The 17,381-nt window shown below is 60.1% G+C and overlaps 3 protein-coding genes and 1 non-coding gene across 6 annotated transcripts; 3 read left to right on the top strand and 1 right to left on the bottom strand.

Annotated features, from left to right (window-relative positions):
• Nucleotides 1-604: 604 nt before the first annotated feature.
• VPS37D (VPS37D subunit of ESCRT-I) lies at nt 605-3,405 on the top strand. Its single transcript, XM_059866371.1, is given in 5 exon segments — nt 605-953; nt 956-1,122; nt 1,986-2,157; nt 2,648-2,730; nt 2,868-3,405. Coding segments are annotated over 5 exon segments (1,239 nt in total). The 3' UTR covers nt 3,336-3,405.
• Nucleotides 3,406-7,967: 4,562 nt separating this feature from the next.
• DNAJC30 (DnaJ heat shock protein family (Hsp40) member C30) lies at nt 7,968-10,796 on the bottom strand. Its single transcript, XM_059865676.1, has one exon. The coding sequence runs from the start codon at nt 10,746-10,748 to the stop codon at nt 10,122-10,124; it is 627 nt and encodes a 208-aa protein (XP_059721659.1). The 5' UTR covers nt 10,749-10,796; the 3' UTR covers nt 7,968-10,121.
• Nucleotides 10,797-10,825: 29 nt separating this feature from the next.
• BUD23 (BUD23 rRNA methyltransferase and ribosome maturation factor) lies at nt 10,826-17,104 on the top strand. Of its 3 annotated transcripts, XM_059865673.1 has the most exons (12): nt 10,827-10,971; nt 11,094-11,131; nt 11,407-11,502; nt 11,693-11,775; nt 11,856-11,952; nt 12,999-13,095; nt 13,479-13,529; nt 14,504-14,589; nt 14,869-14,914; nt 15,451-15,509; nt 16,500-16,589; nt 16,722-17,104. In XM_059865673.1, the coding sequence occupies exons 1-12, from the start codon at nt 10,924-10,926 to the stop codon at nt 16,774-16,776; spliced, it is 846 nt and encodes a 281-aa protein (XP_059721656.1). In that variant the 5' UTR covers nt 10,827-10,923; the 3' UTR covers nt 16,777-17,104. The 3 variants fall into 3 exon arrangements, with proteins under 3 accessions (XP_059721657.1, XP_059721656.1, XP_059721658.1); XM_059865674.1 differs by lacking the exon at nt 11,407-11,502 and having other exon boundaries at nt 10,826-10,971; XM_059865675.1 differs by lacking the exon at nt 11,094-11,131 and having other exon boundaries at nt 10,876-10,971.
• LOC132337632 (small Cajal body-specific RNA 20) lies at nt 15,934-16,066 on the top strand. The gene has a single exon (XR_009489227.1). It is a non-coding gene; the product is annotated as a small Cajal body-specific RNA 20 (non-coding RNA).
• Nucleotides 17,105-17,381: the final 277 nt, after the last annotated feature.

Here is a 17,381-nt window from a genome sequence, read left to right as displayed (position 1 = left end):
GAGCAGCTCCAAGATGGATTTGTGTTGGCTGGAAGAGCAGCTCTCCTGTGCCAGGGTCAGAAGCTGGAAGAGTAAGGAGACATGGCTGTTAGAGGGGTCCTGGAATTTTTCTTCTATGTTCCTGAATCCCTGCAAACATTTAGTGACCCTGTGGCAGCAGTTCCTGGTCCCAGGGGGGCAGCCTTCCTCAGGGGACAAAGGGGCTGCACAGACCCGCTGTGACAGGGTGCCCCAGGGACAGGGTACCTCAGGGACAGGGTGTCCCGCGGACAGGGTGATCCGGTGATAGGGTGTCCCAGGGACAGGGTGCCCCACGGCTCCCACCTCTCCTGAGCCAGTGGGTAACAGGGCACCAGGCTGTCCCACCCTGTCCCAGGGCGTGAGGAGTGAAACCGCGGTGGCGACAGGAGGGACTCGGTGTGCGGGATGTGCCCAGAGGGCTGCGGTGCACAGCGGGGAGCACAGGGTGTGCGCGGAGGGTGCAGGATGCACAGAGCGGGGAGAAGGATCTGTGCAGCGGGAGCAGGATGCTCTCGGAGGGTTCGGGCTGCGCGCAGCGTCTTCAGCGAGAGCAGCGCCCGTGTCCCCGGCCAGGGGCGGCACGATGCGGTGCGGTGTGGGTGCGGTGTGGTGCAGGAGCAGTGCGGTGTGGGTGCGGGAGCGGTGCAGTGCAGGAGCAGTGCGGTGTGGGTGCGGTGCAGGAGCGGTGCAGTGCAGGAGCAGTGCGGTGCGGGAGCGGTGCGGTGCAGGAGCAGTGCGGTGTGGGTGCGGTGCAGGAGCAGGAGCAGTGCGGTGTGGGTGCGGAAGCGGTGCGGTGCAGAGCAGTGCGGTGCGGGTGCGGTGCGGTGCGGGTGCGGTGCGGGATCTCTCCGCGCTCCGCTGCGGCTCCTTTAAGACCGGCGGGGGCGGCGGGCGCGAGGCGGCGCGCGCGGCTCCCGGCGGCGGGGGCGGGGGTCCCGGTGCTGGTGCCGGTGCCGGTGCCGATCCCGGAGCCGGCCCATGTCCCGGCCCGCGGCGCCGCCCGGCTCCCCGCGCCTCCTCGGGGGGCTCAGCACGGCGCAGCTCCGGGCTCTGCTGCAGGACGAGCCGCGGCTGCAGCGCGCCGCCCGCCTCAGCAGGAAGGTACGGCCGGGGCCGGGGGGCCGGGGGCCGGTGTCCCGCCGCCGGCGGGGTCGAGCCGTGCGCCACTCGCTCCTCCGGGGCTGTCCCGGTGCGCAGGGCGGAGCCGCCCGTGGCCCGCAGCTGGCACCGCGGGGCCGGGAACCTCCCGCCGGCTCCGTCGCTCGCTGCCCTCATCTTGACGCCCGTAAGCCCGGGGGCTCCGGAGGAGCCGCAGAGCCACCGGCGGGGCGGGGGAGCCTCCGCCCCGGCGTCCCGACCGCGGCTGCGCGGGGCTCCCGGTGCGAAACCTCGGGCCACCAAACCCATGGCCACCAAACCCATGGCCACCAACCCATGGCCACCAAGCCCCGTCCGCTGTCCCCGCATCCCGAGATCTGCCGAGGCCCCGGCCCTTCGCCCGCCCTCCAGCCTGGTCTCGTTTTCCGCAGCCGGGATGAGCCCCGCGCTCTCCCGGCTCCGCTGCGGGAACGGGCGCAGGTTGTTGTGGAATCGCTCTCGGCCCGATTCCAGCCTCTTCCCTGGGTGGCCCCGAGTGCAGACGGTGTGTGCGCAGCGAGGGGAGGCTGCGTGTCCCTTCCGTGACACCGTGTCCTCTGCCGAGCGCTTTCCCTGCACAGGGGCCGGGCAGCCGGCGCTGAGATTGCCGCGGTCGGGTTTGGCCAGCCTGCGTAGCCCGGCTGCAGCCGCCGCATTCCCCCGGGATGCGCCCCCTTCCCACGTAAAGCAGAGGGATGGAGGCAGTGCCGAAAAAGAGGGTTCACCCCCGGATGGACACTGCTCCTCGCCAGCAAGGTGCTGGATCTGGCTGGTTCTGACCCTTTCTCTCATTGCTGACACACACGGCCCCGATCCCATTCCCACAGTTCCAGAGTCTCCAGCTGGAGCGGGAAATGTGTTTGGCTTCAAATTGCACCCAGGCCAGGGTGAATCTGTCCCTGCGCCCACGGCTGGAGGATGGGAAGGCTTCCCTGGCCATCAAGTACCAGGAGCTGCAGGAGATCCGAGAGGCATGCTGGGACAAGCAGCAACGCCTGGGTAAGTCGGGAGCAGCCCATGGGCTGAGGCACATCCAGAGCAACCCCTGTTAATATGAGGGTCCAGGTGGGCTCAGCATTCTTGACCCTACTCCAGCCATGACCAGGAGTGGTGGGGGATGATGCTCCCTGTGATACAGCAAATCCTTAGCTGGGACCAGCCATGGAATCACAGAATCATTTGGGTTGGAAGGCACCTTAAAGATCACCTCATTCCTCTGGTGTGGGCAGGGACACCTTCTCCAAGACCAGGTTGCTCCAAGCCCAGTCCAATCTGGCCCTGAACAATTACAAGGATGAGGCATCCACAGCTTCTCTGGGCAGCCAGGGTGGGATGGAAGCCTTGGTGTGTAGGTGGCTCCAGGGGTGTGTTTGGGGGGTTTCAGTGCAAGGAGGGGGGGAGTGGATGCTTGAGGATGGGAAATTCAGCAGCCCCAGCAGCAGGGGTATCCAGGAGAAGGTTTGCAGCCCCATCCCCTTGTGACACACAGAGGTTTACCTGGAGAAGTGGAGCCCACAGAGCGCCCTGGGCCAGCTCCAAGCCAAGCTTGATGCCTCCGAAGCAGAGTCAGAGGTGAGTTAGCTGAGACCTCTGTGCTGCTGTCCCTTCCTTACCAGGGCCACGGGGTGCTCTCCATGCCCTCCCATGTGCCAGGGCCTGCACCCGGGGTCCAAGGGGTGCTCCTTCTAGTCCCACTGCCCATCCCACAGGCCCAGATAAAGCAGTTCCTGGCCCAGGAGCTGCCCCTCGAGTCCTTCCTGGAGTCCTTCTGCCAGAGCCGCACACGCTCCCACGTCTGCCGGACACAGCTGGAGAAACTGCAGGAGCTGCTGCAGAAGGACCAGGTGCAGAAGGACCAGGTGGGCAGGGACCCTGTGGGGTGCCCAGGTGCCCCAGCTAGCATGGCACCAGCCCGCCTTGCCCCCTTGCAGAGCGGAGCAGCCCCCAAAGCCTTTGATCTGTCCTACGGCTTTGTGCCTGCCGTCCTCATCCCCTCGGAGGCTGCCGTGCCCTTTCCCGTGCCGGCTGCACCTCCCAAGCACCATCTCCCAGCCCTGGCACAGCAGCCAGCATCTCCCTGCTCCGAAGTGCCCGGCCTGGGCTCTCCCCTGCGCCTCGTTGGACACGTGCCCGTGCTCAGCCCCCAGCCCCGGGAGCAGGAGCCGCCGCACCGGTAGCAGGGCAGGGTGAGGATGGCCCCGCTCCCGCCCTCCCGGGGCTGGGCAGCAGCACCGAGGGCAGGAACAGGAGGGGTGGGGGGTGCTGTAGGCACAGATCCAAAGGGTCTGTGGGGCAGGCACATGGGGGGAGCTCACCGAGGGATGGAGGTGCGGGGTTGGGGCAGAGGGTTCTGCATTTGGGAGCTGCTGGGGGGAGGGCTCTGCATCACCAGCAGGAGGAATGGGGAAAGGAAGTGGGAGTGGGTGGCTCGTAGGGGTGTTAGTGGGCTTAGCTGGGAGGGATAGCAGGGAAAAGGCACAGGAGCGCTGGGTGTGCCACATGCTTCTTAAATAAAGCCTCTTTCCATGCTCTGTGTGTGCTCTTTCCATGCTCTGCCCTTTGCTCTGGCTATGAACAGCAGGATGAGGCAGGAAAGGGTTACCAGGGAGCACTTGCCAGGCTTGGAGGTGACTGGCAGCCAAGGAGAGCCCTCCAGCCTGAGGAGCCCCAGACCTTTCCTTTGCACTTGTCTCAGGACTTCACTTCCCTGGGGAAGTTGAGAGCTCCTGCAAGGGGTGCAGAGCCTGCCATGAGTGTGTGTTTCCCTCAAGAGAGGTGCCAAGGACCAGTTTGGCCCTGCACATGGGGAAGGTGCCCAGAGATGCCTCGTGCCACCAGCAAAGCCCTCACCCCATGGAGAGTTATTCCCTATGGCCAGCTGGGCTTGCTCCCAGCCTGGCAGCCACTGGTCACATCAGCCTGAACTTGTGTCCACCTTCCTCATCCCCTCAGGGGCCACCGTGCCCTCTGTCATTCCTCACCCACCTCCCCCATTCCAGCAGCCCTCACTGGACAGAGTGACAGGAGGCCTGAGCTCTCAGCCTGCTCCATCCCAGGCCCTGCTGCTCCTTTCCTCAGTATCACCCAGTGGATGGGGAGTGCAGGGCTGCTGTTCCCCATCCCCCAGGGGACAGCCTGGTTCCTCCAGCTGCAGCCTCCTGGTGCTTGTTTCCTGCTGTGGCATGTCCACTGTGCTGGATTTACCTTTTGGCTTGGCTTCAGACTCTTCTAGTGCTCTCAGAGCCTGTCTGGCTCTGTATAATTCTTTTCCTCTTTCCCCACTGCCTGCCCAACCTGCATCTTGCCCCTGCTGTGTAGACTGCTTGGAAGTTATTCCAAGCAGCAGAAGGCCCCAAAAGACAGGTCATTAGCTTGCAGGGTCTGATCACCCTCCCCCACCGAGGCTACCTGGCCTTATGCCAAACCTCAGCCCTCATTTATGGCTAATATTCCAGTATTACCAGTTAAAGCAGGTTTAAAACTTGGATAAATAGGGGACCAGCCACTGTGCCTTTACTGGCATGTGAGGAGGTGGTAGTCACTGGAATATCTGGAGTTTCACAAAGCACCTGCTGCTTTCCTGAGTCCACTTTGGGCTCAGCCTGGCAGTGAAAGGCCTGTTTGCCAGCCAAGCTCTGTGCTCACCTGCCTGCTCAGCCACAGGCAGTGCTGGTGGGCTGTCACTGCCCTGCCACAGGGGACCAGGCACAGCACTGAGGCATCAGATGGTGCACAAGCAGCAAAGCCACCCAAAAACCAGCCAGACCCCACAGTACATCTCCCCAGGCAGTGCCTGCCCTGCACAGCTCCCCTGGGCTAGGCAGCCCCAGGCTGGATGGGTCTGCCACAGGACAAAAGTCCCTGGTCCCTTGCAGCTCCTGAGTCACCCCAGTGGCCCCATGAGTGAGGACTCTCAGGGTGAGCAGCTGCCCCTGCAGCCTGGGCGAGGTGAGTGTGTGTCCGTGAGAGCTGCAGCACTAGAAGTGACAGTCTCAGCACCAAGGTAAGCTCTGCAGCCATGGTCTGTCTGTCTGTCTCTCTGTCAGTCCATAGGAGCCCTGCAGCACCCCAGGAAGTTCAGGAAGCACTGGGCAGGCCTTGGCAATCCAGGGTCCTACTGGGCTGGTCACCACCCCACTTCAGGGGGGAGGAAGCTGCCAAGCCAGGTGAGCCCCTGCCCTGGGGAGGTTCCTGCCACCCTTCAGCTGGTCCTGTCCAGTTTGGGGCACACACTGGCTGGCCCCAGTGGGTGGCTGCACACCCCAGCTGTGGTGATCCTGGCAGGGGGTGCACCCTGTATCCCTGGGGATTGAGGGGTATCTGCCTGCCCACTGCCACCAACAGCTCCAGGCCCTCCACAGGCCAGCTGGGACTGGGGACACAGGGCAGGTGGGGACACTGGCTCACAGGCAGGGGCTGACAGTGGACAGGGTGACCCCCTCTGCCCCTCCTGCCTGCCCTGTGCCCCTCCCTGCCTGTCCCTGCCCTGCACGATGAAGTCAAGGAGGGTAAAGGTGCTGCTGCTCACCCTGGGGAGGAGGAGGAGGAGGGGCTGCCACTGGGTGTGCACCTGCATTCATTTCTGCTGGGCCAGTCCAGCCCCCTGCCAGCTGGGGTGCAGCCAGAGCTGGGCAGGGAGCTGGGGGTGCCCCCCATCCCTGGCTCCAGGCTGGATAAGGAGCAGCCCCAGCCCTGGAGAGCCACAACAGCTGGGAGGAGAGGGGTGCCCCCCACTCCTCTGGGGAATCCCCTGAGCCACAACCCCCAGGCAAAGGGGTGCAAAAGGGGTACAAACCTGGGCTAGGACCAGTGTGCCCCAGCTGGGGCCCCTGGAGTAGGCACGGGGCTGTTAATTGTCTATTAACAATTAACTCTATTAACCAAGGAGTGGCCTCAGGGGATGCTGCTGAAGGGAGGGGGAGCTGCCCCTATCCTCAGGTGCTGCCAACCGTAGCAGTCCTTCCCTGGGAGGGCAGAAGCACCAGCAGCAGCCCTGGGGCGCAGAGCTCTGCCCACTCAGGTGAGGGCTGGGGCTGTCCCAGGGGCTGTCCCCTCACCCCCATCCCTGCCAGGCCAGCCCCTTTTGGGGGGAGGAGGCTGGTGGCCACCCTTCACTGCTGCTCAGGACTCTGCTCCCCAGCCTGCAGCTCCCTGCTCCTGCCCCTCACAAGCAAAGCTCTGCCAGCAGCCAGGTTTGACCCCTTCCTTTCCAAAGAGCAGGCCAGCTCCAGGAGGAGGCCCTGAGACCCCACCCTCCCAGCACCCACCAGCTGAGGGGGCAGCTCAGCACCCCAAGCCTGCAGTTATGGGGGTCAGCCATGAAAAGGGGCTGGGCCAGAGGTGGGGAGTGGGCTCTGCACTGAGCTTGGAGGGTCTCAGCACTGAGGCCATCAGGCTCCATCCAGCTGGTTTGTTTCCCTGGAGCCTTAGATTTCCTTAGCTTGCCACAGCGTCCAGTTCCCATCTGTTAACTACTCAGATTTTGGTGCTTCCTTTGATGTCTGCTGGGCAGGAATGAGCAACACCAAAACATCCTCTGGGGTGAAGGTGCAGGGTAGAGCAGTGCAGGCCTGGATGGGTAGGCATGGGATGGATGAGGCCCCACCAGCAACTCACCCTCAGACAGTTCCTTTAGGTGACACACAGCTGGCAAAACCTGGTGCAAAGGACAAGAGAGCAAAGGACAAGCATCCAACATGCATGGACACATACATCACTTGCAGGAAAGTGAAATGTGGAGCCACAGGGCAAGGAAGGGAGGGGTAGGATGTGCTCGAATATCTGTAAGAATGGACCCAGTGGGCTGGAGACTGAGGAGGAAGAAATCCCTGCTGGGAACATCACACTCCTCCCAGCAAAGTCCTCAGGATGCTCATGTCTAAGACCCCAGCTGAAACTGCCACCTCACCTGGGCCAGGAGGGGCTGTGGACAGATCAGCTGCTGCTCCTGAGCTGTGCTGCAGGGCCTGGACACATCCCCAAAGCAGGAAAAGGACCTGGGAGCTCACAGCTGTTCCCTGCTGTGACTCTGCTGATGGCTGCCTTGCCCCAGCTGCAGGAAGGGGGGCTCCTGTTCTCACAGGAAACACCCTCTGTGTGTCAGTGTCCCCAGGGATGCATCCTGGCTCCTGAGATGTAAAGGCCACAGGGAATTACTGAGCTTTATCCTCCTATATACTTCCTTCCATCTTTATCCTATCCTTTACCTTCCAACCCTGTCCAGCTCACAGCCCTGGCATCACCCACCCCTGGCACCCTCACAGGCTGTGCTCAGTTCTCCTGGCACCTCTCCATCAAGGAAACAACTGGGGAACAGCAAGAATACCATGACAGTGTTGACACAGGGAGAAAATGGGGCAGAACAGTGTTATGCTGGGTGCTGGGAGGCAGGCTGGGCATTTGGACCAGCTCCAGCCACTTGCTGCCCAAGCTCCTGAAATCCTTCCCAGAGCAGAGGAGCAGTCAGGCCTGACTAGGGCAAAGGTGACACTGCAGAGTTTAGGGCACCCTCCTCTGTCCAGGCAGCAGGTGAGGGCAGAGCTTGGGGGGTGTCACCAGGGCACAGCCACCCCTGGGTGTCAGGCAGCACAGAACAGGACCTCCAGAGAGGCCACCCTGCCCTGCTGACTGCAGGCTGCATGCCCACCCTTCCCAGCAGGGCAGACAGAACTCCCCCCCTGCCCTGCTCTTCACTGGCTGAAGTCAGGATGTGAAACACCTGCCTGCCCCCCAGCCCTGCTTTCCAGCAAGTGCAAGGAATATTTACCACCCGGGCCCACCAAAAGAAAGATGTGTCATTTTGTCACCAATTGATGGCTGGATGTCTTTAATCTTCAAGATACATCACGGAGACCTGAGGAGGAAGAAAAGAGGAAGCAGCAGGAACTCCAACCCCCCTGTTTGGGTGGGAGCCACAGGAGTGCTCCCTAGTGCCATGGACACTGCTGGCTTTTCCAGCCTGGAAGGTAATGCTTCCTGCCAAATCCTGCCCAAAAAGCTATCTCTGATCTTTTGAGTGATTTGTTTACAGAATGAAGATGAGCATGAAAATGTATCAGCAGGTGCCAGAGCCACAACTCCAGAGTTCCCCTCTGTAGCAGGGCAGACCAGGCTCCTGTGTCCCACTGTGACATCCCAGTGCTGTGATCCCAGGTGAAGGGACAGACTGGCATCCAGGGAGGACCCTGGAAAGCTCACGCTGCCCCTGGGCTGAGCTTAGTCCCAGCATGCAGCAGCCTCTAGTGAGCAGCTGGAGGTGGCACAAGGCTGCTGAGAGCAGGCAGAGAGCAATCCTGAGCAATCCTGCACAAGCAGGACAGGTGCCAAGGACCAGTTTGGCCCTGCACATGGGGAAGGTGCCCAGAGATGCCTCGTGCCAGCAGCAAAGCCCTCACCCCATGGAGAGTTATTCCCTATGGCCAGCTGGGCTTGCTCCCAGCCTGGCAGCCACTGGTCACATCAGCCTGAACTTGTGTCCACCTTCCTCATCCCCTCAGGGGCCACCGTGCCCTCTGTCATTCCTCACCCACCTCCCCCATTCCAGCAGCCCTCACTGGACAGAGTGACAGGAGGCCTGAGCTCTCAGCCTGCTCCATCCCAGGCCCTGCTGCTCCTTTCCTCAGTATCACCCAGTGGATGGGGAGTGCAGGGCTGCTGTTCCCCATCCCCCAGGGGACAGCCTGGTTCCTCCAACTGCAGCCTCCTGGTGCTTGTTTCCTGCTGTGGCATGTCCAGTGTGCTGGATTTAGCTTTTGGCTTGGCTTCAGACTCTTCTAGCTCTCTCAGAGCCTGTCTGGCTTTCCCCACTGCCTGCCCAGCCTGCATCTTGCCCCTGCTATGCAGGCTGCAGGCAGGGTGTCCCTGCAGTGCCCCAGGCTCTGAGCAGCATCACAGAAATGCACACTGCAGACACAGGGCATTCACTTTTAACATTCTTGTGCTGGGACAAAACACACCCCAGGCTCTGGGAGATGGGGGAACAAGGCTTGGGCTCCTGCTCACCCCACTGACAGCAAACCCAGTGTCCCACACAGTGCTTGGCACACTCAGGCCATGGCCAGGAAGCTTCTCTCCCTCCAGGCAGCAGCAGCATAGCACAGGTGAACCTTCACCCAAGGAGAGAGAAAAGGTTCTCAGAAACACAATCTTCAGTTCTTAAAACACTTCAGTATTAAAAGAGGCAAATACTCTTGTGCAAATGATGCTCAGACACGTGTAAGACACAGAGAACAGCACTGGCTGCTCACAGGTGCACCACAGCCAACATCCTCAGAGGGAGGGGTGGTGTGAAGGTCCTGGCAGGCCCCAGGCAGGACAGAGGACTGCAGACACCAAAGTGCTGTCACACACCTCCAGGCAATGTCACACACTGACCAGGCCACGGGCTCAGGTTGCATTTTTCAGGTCTGATCTAAGACCCCTCTACCTGCCATTCTCACAGGGTGATGCAGCTGGGACATGAGGAGCTCCAGAGATGTGGTACCAGCAGCTGTGACAGCACAGGCCTGGCAGCAGCAGGAACCAGAGGCACAGCTGAGCATGAGCAGCCTTGAACACACACAGCACCAGGCACCTGTGACAGCCTTTAATCTCTGCAGGCACCCAGGGTCACACAGCTGTGCCAAGGAGGGGACACATCCCAGTCCAGAGTCCAGGACTGTGCTCACCTGCCAGGCACTGTGCAGGTGGTGTTGGCTGAGGGGGCACATCAAGAGCCTGCAGAGCATCTGCACCACCCCTGCAAGGTCACCCTGAGCAGCCTGGCCCAGGCTGTGCCCCCAGAGGGCATCCAGAGGGCACATCCCGTGCCAGCCAGGGCACTGTGTCTGAAGGTCACACTGGCAGGGTGCAATGTCACAGCCCGAACAGCAGATGCAGGGTGGTGCAGGGCACACCCCCAGCCCGCTGCCAGCCCCCGGTGACACCGTGCAGCTGGGGGGGGCACCCCGGGGGCCGCCTCGCCGTCACTTGAGGCCGTAGATGAGAGCAACGCCCAGGAAGAAGAAGAGCCCCAAGGAGAGATCCGAAAGGGCCCGGAGGCGTCCCTGTGCCGCGAACTCCTCCCGCCGGAGGCGCAGCTGCTCCCGCCGCGCCCGCAGCAGCTGCTCCCGCTGCAGCTGCTCCCCGTAGTGCGCGCGGTAGAAGGCGTCGAAGTCGAAGGGAGTCGGGACGGGCCCCGGGCGGGAGGCGGGGGCGCGGGGCGGCGGCGGGGCGGCGGCGGGCGGGCGGCCCGAGGGCCGGGGAGCGTCGCGCAGCTCCGCGGCGCTCAGCAGCCCGCGGTCGTACTTGCGGCGGAGCGCGGCGCTGCCCAGCACCCGGTACGCCTCGCTGACGGCGGCGAAGCGAGCGGCCGCGGCCGCGCTGCCGGCGTTGCGGTCGGGGTGGTAGCGGAAGGACTGCTCGTAGTACGCCGTCTTGATCTGCGCCGCCGTCGCCGTGGACGGGACGCCCAGTACCTCGTAGAGATCGCGGCGCGCCCGCGGGGCTCCAGCACCGCTTGTCTGCGCGGCCCGGGAGGGCGGCGGGACACAGCCGGGCCGCGGTGCCGCGGGGAGGAGCGGCCGCAGCCGCCCGAGCACCGCCGGGCCCATGGCGGCCTCAGCGTCCGCCCGCCGCCATGATGCGCGCCGCGGCGCGGACCAGTGACGTCACCGGAGGGAGGAGCAACGTTGCACACAGAGTCGCGGAAAAGTGACGTATACAGGCACAGCACCCACTGGGCGGGTCCTGCGCAGTCGCGGAGAAGTGACGTCACGGAGCCGCAGCATGGCGGGCAGTGGCCGCCGGCCCGAGCACCGCGGGCCGCCCGAGCTGGTGAGCGGCGATGGAGGCGACCGGGCACGCCTGGGGGGAACCGGGGGCTGGGCACGCCTGGGGGGAACCGGGCACGCCTGAGGGGGCCGGGCCTCACCGCGCCCGCCGCTCTCTCGTTGCAGTTCTACGATGAGGCCGAGGCACGGAAGTACACCCAGAAGTACGGCGGGACCGGCGCTGCGGGTCTCGTGGGGCGGGGAGGGGGTCGGCACGGGGCGGGCAACGGGGCACCCACGGAGGGTTGGGGGTTGGTCCTGGGCCCTGCCGGGAGCTCTGGGGACCCTGCCGGGAAGCCGGGGTCTCCGGCAGCGGCGGGAGTGAGGGGCAAGTTCGGATCCTGGCGGGGGCGAGGGCTGCTCGGGTCCTGCCGTGGGCAGTGCGGGGTCTCGCAGTGCGGGGGATGTCGCCCGTTGCCCACGCTGTGCTGTGCCGCAGCTCCCGCGTGGTGGAGATCCAGTCGCAGATGTCGGAGCGGGCTGTGGAGCTGCTGGGGCTGCCCGAGGACCGTGCGTGCCTCCTCCTGGATGTGGGGTGAGCGGGGCTCTGCTCGGGCTATGGCACAGCTGGGCCTGGAGGGGTGCATGGGCAAGGGAGTGGCCATGTCCCAGTGCCTTTTGTGGGCTGAATAGGAGGGACGGGCTGCTGTAACGTCGGGTGTGTGTGGCCAGCACAGCTTCAGAGCAGCCCCATGAGCCCAGCACTTTCTCCTTCCTCCCTCTAGCTGCGGCTCGGGGCTGAGTGGGGATTACATCTCTGAGGAGGGTCACTACTGGATTGGCATGGACATCAGCCCTGCCATGCTGGGTGAGCACAACCTCCCCTGAGACCCTCAGAGGCCCCAGGGGTGGGAGCTGGTTGCCTGAACTGTGCTGTGTTCTGTGCAGATGTGGCCGTGGAGAGGGAGGTGGAAGGAGACCTTCTCCTTGCAGATGTGGGGCATGGCATTCCCTTCAGGCCTGGCATGTTTGATGGCTGTATCAGGTGAGTCTGTGCCTGAAGCGAGCTCTCCTGACACCCCCAGTCACAGTCCCCATGGTGCACACCTGGTAAACCCCAGCTGGAGAGGGACTGGCCTTGCCAGCCACTCTCTTTGCTCCATGCACCTTGGCTCCGTCACTCCAGGACAAACCTCCAAAACTCTGGATGGTAGAAACAGCTTGTGACAGCTGCTTCCCAGGTGGTGCCTGTCCTTTTGTGCTGCTGAGCTAGGAATTTTGTTGAAGGGAAGAAAGTAAAGCTGGGGATGTTGACAGGGTGGCTGAGACCTGCTCCAAGGAGGAGAACAAAGTATGAAGTGGCATAGCTTAGAGAAGTCAGTCCCTGGATCAAGGTTTGATTTGGGATGAAGGGGACAGAGGGACTTAGCTGCTTAGAGAAGAGCTGGGAAGAAGCAAGGGCTGTCCTTTGCTAAGCCAAAAGCTCTGGTTTAAATTGCTCTTTGGGAAAACCTCCTTGGCCAGGAAGGCACACAGGTGAGCTCTCCAGTGCTGCTCAGGAACTGTGATGCTTGGAGCAGGAGTAATGGCTTCAAGCTGAGAGGGGGAATATTTAGGTGAGATACAGAGAGGAAATTCTTCCCTGTGAGGGCAGTGATGCCTCCAGGTTGCCCAGAGCAGCTGTGGCTGCCCCTGGATCCCTGGAAGTGTCCAGGGCCAGGTTGGACAGGGCTTGGAGCAGCCTGGGACAGTGGGAGGTGTTCCTGCCCATGGCAAGGGCTGGAACAAGCTGAGCTTTAGGGTCCTTTGCAACCCAAAGCATTCTGTCATTCTAGGATTTGAGCACTTGCACTAAAGGGGGTGCTTGGTGATGCTCCTGTCCTTTAACTTATGCACCTTGTTAAGTTTTGTGAGTCTCCAGAGGGGCTTGTGTAGCTGTGAAACAGAAAACAGAGCAACACAGAGGAAATGAAATCATTTCATTTCCCTGAGGCCCAGCACATGCCTAGTGCAGGAATTCAGCTCAAAGGGAGGTGGCAGGCTCTGTGAAGGAGCCAATGACTGTCCTGAGGGTCTCCTTTTCCCTCTCAGTATTTCTGCAGTGCAGTGGCTCTGTAATGCTGACAAGAAGTCACACAGCCCCCCCAAGCGCCTCTACAGATTCTTCTCCACTCTTTACACTGCCCTGGTAAGTGCCACCCTCTACCAGCCACGGCTCTGCTGCTCTTATGGCTTTGCTTTTTAGCAAGATACTTCAAGTCAGGTTGTTTTGAGTAAATACTGCTCTGAAGCAGACTGGCAGGAGCAGCCACTGCCTGCCTTCCTGCCTGGTGCTGCTTCTCATCAAGGTTGGCCTTGATGGTCTTGGTCTTTTCCAAACCTAACAGTTCGTGATTCTGGGCTAGCTGGTGTTCCCCCTGTGCCTCACTGGCTCTGTGGGCTGAGCAGCTCTCCTGGGAGCCTGGTCCTGGAGGTTTTGGGGAGGAGGGAGCTCGTGTCTGGGGCTGGGCTGGGTGAGCAGAGGGGTTGCCTGCACTGGGGCAGGTGTGTGATCAGCTCTGTCTCCTGCAGGCCCGAGGATCCCGAGCTGTGCTGCAGCTGTACCCCGAGAACTCAGAGCAGGTACAGCCCATCAGTCAGCTGGGAGGGGTACAGGCAGAGAAATCATTTCCTCTTTGGGGCTCTGAATGCACCATGTTCTTACAAGGCAGTGTCTCTGTCCCCCCTGCCACTTCTAGAGCTCTTCAGGAGCCCATAAAATAACCTGTAAGGAGGATACCTTGTGCAGGTTCTGTTGCTCCACAGATTTATAGGAATGTGCTCTTTGATGACGGAGTGACAAAACTATTTTTTGTCCCTTTAAAAAGGAAATAAGCGTAGAAATTTTTCTTCTTAATTAAGTCAAAAAACATTTCATAAGACTTAAAAGACTTCACCTCAAACTTAAAAATAGCTAATTAGACAAAAGCCAAAAGTCCTGGCAAAGCAATTTACTAGAAAAAGAAGAGAATAAGAAACTAATGGCTTTTGTGAGGTCTTTCACCAGGGGCAGGAGGCCCTCTTGCACCTAGCTCGGTTTTTCTCTGTAAAAAGTTTTGTTATTTTGCCTTTTATTAAAACCTTTTTGTTTCCAACACTACTAGAAAAGCCATCCTGCTGATTTTATGCCATCTAAGGTAGCTGTGCTATCTTAGGTGTGAAATAGATCTCCAAGAGCTTATGAGACCTGGCTCGAGGAAATGCATATTTCATGGATTGTCTTGGGCTGGGCCTTAAAATTAAAGTGGTGGGACAGGATGTGAGTGTGGGTTTGAAGACTGGCTTAACTCAGATCTGGAAAATCCAGCCTGGTATCCCTCTCCTGGAGAGTCTGCTGTGCCAGCTAACCCAGCTAGACTGAGGAGGAGGGAGAAACAGCAAAGGCAGGGAACTGGTGTGTGGATGGGAGTGCAGAACCAGGAGATAGGTGCAGAGCTTAGCAGGAGGAGGAGCAGTCCCTCTTGGGAATGCCCAGCCTGCTGTGGTGCTCCCAGAGGTCTCTTGGGCTTTCCTGGGGGATGGCTGCTCATTAACTTTGCACCTGCTGCTTTCCCCAGCTGGAGCTCATCACTGCCCAAGCCATGAGAGCTGGATTTACAGGGGGAATGGTGGTGGATTACCCCAACAGTGCCAAAGCCAAGAAGTGAGTCCTGGATCTCTGTCTGTGTTTGGGGTGAAGCCTGGGTTTGGCAATAATATTTTTTTTTTGGTGGTTTTTTTGGTGTTTTTTTTTCTTTTTTTTTTTTTTTGTTTTGTTTTGTTTTGTTTTGTTTTGTTTTTTGTTTTCCCCTTCCCCTGAGTTGTTCTCTCTCCCATTATACAGTTCTGGACAGAGGTTAAAGCTTAGATCTGACTCTGTGCCTGAGGACTGAGACTCACATGCTGAATCCCACATTCATGCTCGTTATTCTTGTTCTTTCAGGTTCTTCCTCTGTCTCTTTGTTGGGACATCTGGCACATTACCAAAGGTGAGGGCCTCCATGAGGCAGCAGAGCTGCTGTCCTGGGTGATGTGGAGGAGCTGTGGGCAGTGTGGGAGCCAAACAGCTCTGTGAGTGCAGATGTGACTTCATTTCTTCATTTTCTGCCAGTCACCAAGCCCTGCTCTCATATCATCACAGACTGGTTGGGGTTGGAAGGGACCTTAAAGCTCACCTCATTCCAATCCCCTGCCATGGGCAGGGACACCTTCCACTGTCCCAGGCTGCTCCAAGCCCTGTCCAACCTGGCCTTGGGCACTTCCAGGGATGGGGCAGCCACAGCTGCTCTGGGCAACCTGTGCCAGGGTATCACTGCCTTCACAGGGGAGAATTTCTTCCCATATCCAATCTAACCCCTCCCTCTTTAAACTGTTCTTCTGACCTCTGCCTTTTTTGGCCATGATTTCTGGAAGACCAGTTTGTCCCTGCTCTGGTCCTTCCCCTTGCAGATCCCTGCATTCCCCTTAGTTTTGAAGGGCTGTGCCTGGCCCAGAGGAGACACAACTTCCCAATTTTGCTTTCCAGGGCCTTGGTACCGAGTGTGCCAGTGAAGAGCCACACCAGGCAAAGTTCACCAATGAGAGGTATCCTGTGGGGGTGAGGCTGCAGGTTCTCCCTGCAAAGAGCCTTTGAGGGCTGAGCTTTACTGGGGACCACACTGCTGCTGTGGGAGAATCAATAGGAGGGGAAGGACAGGGAGAACTCACAGCAGCCCAGGAGAGAGCTGCTTTATCTTCCTAAGGAACATGGGGAACAAAACTAGTTAGTTCTCAGGGCTCTTCCATGGGGCTGTACGTGCTTACCCTAGAGCTGTAGCTGAGCAGTCAGTCAGGTGTGCTTTCTGTCCTGCACTGGGCTCTCCAGCTGATGCCAGGGTGTGGCAGAGGGAGTGTTTCCAGGGCTCATGATGGAGCCATGGAGGCAGGCTGCAGTGCCTGAGTCCTGGCATTCCCTTTTTTCTCCTGTCCAGGTCTTAGCTGTGTCCTGGGGGTTTCTGCTGCTGGCCCTGTCTCTTCCCACAGCAGTGGTGCAGGGAGGAGCCTCTCTTGCAGCCATTGGGAGAGACAGAACAAAAACCAGAGGAAAGTTGTCATGGCTGCAAGGAGCTTGTGGCTGCCATGTTTTCCTGCCTCTTACATTGCTGTTCTCTGCTCACTCAGTCTAAGGGCTGTCTGGTCTTCGAGGGCAGTAGCAGAGCTGGGAACATTGGAGGAAGCCTGACCCTGCCTTGTTTGGAGTAGAGCAGACAAGGGGGAGGTGGTTGTGCATGAGCCTGTAATGCCCTGAGAGCCCAGAGAGCAGCATGGTGCTGGTGTGACACGGGGTATGGCCTGGGGGAGTTCATGGGTCAGGATCCCTCAGCTCCCAGCCAGGGCTGGAATCAGCCTCCTCCTCCTCCTCCAGTGTCTGGAGTTTGGCCACCTGCCCCAGTGCTGCCTGAGCCTCTTGCCCAGGGGTGGTGGGAGGGAAACTCACTACTTCTGTGACCCAGTTCTGGGTGACAATCCTCTGGGGCAGAGAAATGTGTCCCCACACCTCAGTTCCTCTCCAGCGGCTGTCCCCTCTCCCCACAGGACACGGTTCAGGAATGTCAAGGGCAAGTCTGTGAAGAAAAGCCGGGACTGGATCCTGGAGAAGAAGGAGCGCAGACGCCGCCAGGGCAAGTGAGTCCAGCTGAGTCCTGCCTCAGAGGCTGTCACCTGCTGTCACCTGCCCAGCCTCCTGCCACAAACCCGCTCCCTTCCCCTCCCGAGTGCCTGCAGGTGGTGCTGAGCTGTTCCCTGCTTTTCCCACAGGGAGGTGCGGGCAGACACGAAATACACGGGGCGGAAGCGCCGTCCTCACTTCTGAACTGCTCTGGACACTGCTGCCATGGAAGGTGGCATGTGGGTGCCTCCAGAGAGCCTCCTGTGGATGGCACAGATGGCACCCCATGCCTGGGGACTTGCTGGGACTGGTCACTGTGGCTCTTAAAGGTACAGACTGGCTCAGGTGCTGTCGAACAGCAAAGCTTCCAGCCCTGTTTCCCTGGTGAAGGTGCAGACAGTGCTCTGGCAGTGCTGCTGGGCAGTGCTCTACGGTGCCATCACTCACCTTCCTGAGAGCAGTGAGCCAGCTGAGCTCCAGGTAAGCCAGGATGTGATATCCAGTTCCTCACTAAAGAGTCAAAGAGTTGGAAGTGTTTGCTGGTGTCCTGCGTCCTGCCCTTGGTGCTGGGAATATTGAGGTGGGAATAGGGTACCTTGTTCCCTGCCAGCTTCCCCTCTGCCTGCAGAGGAGCCACACTGTCAAGGTGTAGCTCCATGAGGACAAAGTTGCTCCTGACTCAAGTGTTATTCCAGTAGCTATTTACTGCTGTTGGTGCTTGGCACCAAGCCCATCCTATTTGCTTTAGTGCTTCCAGGGTGCTGGGGCTAACTGGACCCCCCATCACCTCTTCCCTTCCCTTGAAACAA

This window comes from Haemorhous mexicanus, chromosome 22 (assembly GCF_027477595.1).
Source record: "Haemorhous mexicanus isolate bHaeMex1 chromosome 22, bHaeMex1.pri, whole genome shotgun sequence".
NCBI lineage: Eukaryota > Metazoa > Chordata > Aves > Passeriformes > Fringillidae > Haemorhous > Haemorhous mexicanus.
Note: the sequence above shows the minus strand (reverse complement) of the source record. Positions and strands in the feature narration are given on the sequence as shown.

Bases quoted from the DNA above. Each gene is read 5' to 3' on its own strand.
- DNAJC30 (XM_059865676.1), bottom strand. From the start codon at position 10,748: ATGGGCCCGGCGGTGCTCGGGCGGCTGCGGCCGCTCCTCCCCGCGGCA.
- BUD23 (XM_059865673.1), top strand. From the start codon at position 10,924: ATGGCGGGCAGTGGCCGCCGGCCCGAGCACCGCGGGCCGCCCGAGCTG. The intron at 13,530-14,503 runs GTACAGCCCATC...TGCTTTCCCCAG, and splicing joins ACCCCGAGAACTCAGAGCAG to CTGGAGCTCATCACTGCCCA. The intron at 14,590-14,868 runs GTGAGTCCTGGA...TTGTTCTTTCAG, and splicing joins AACAGTGCCAAAGCCAAGAA to GTTCTTCCTCTGTCTCTTTG.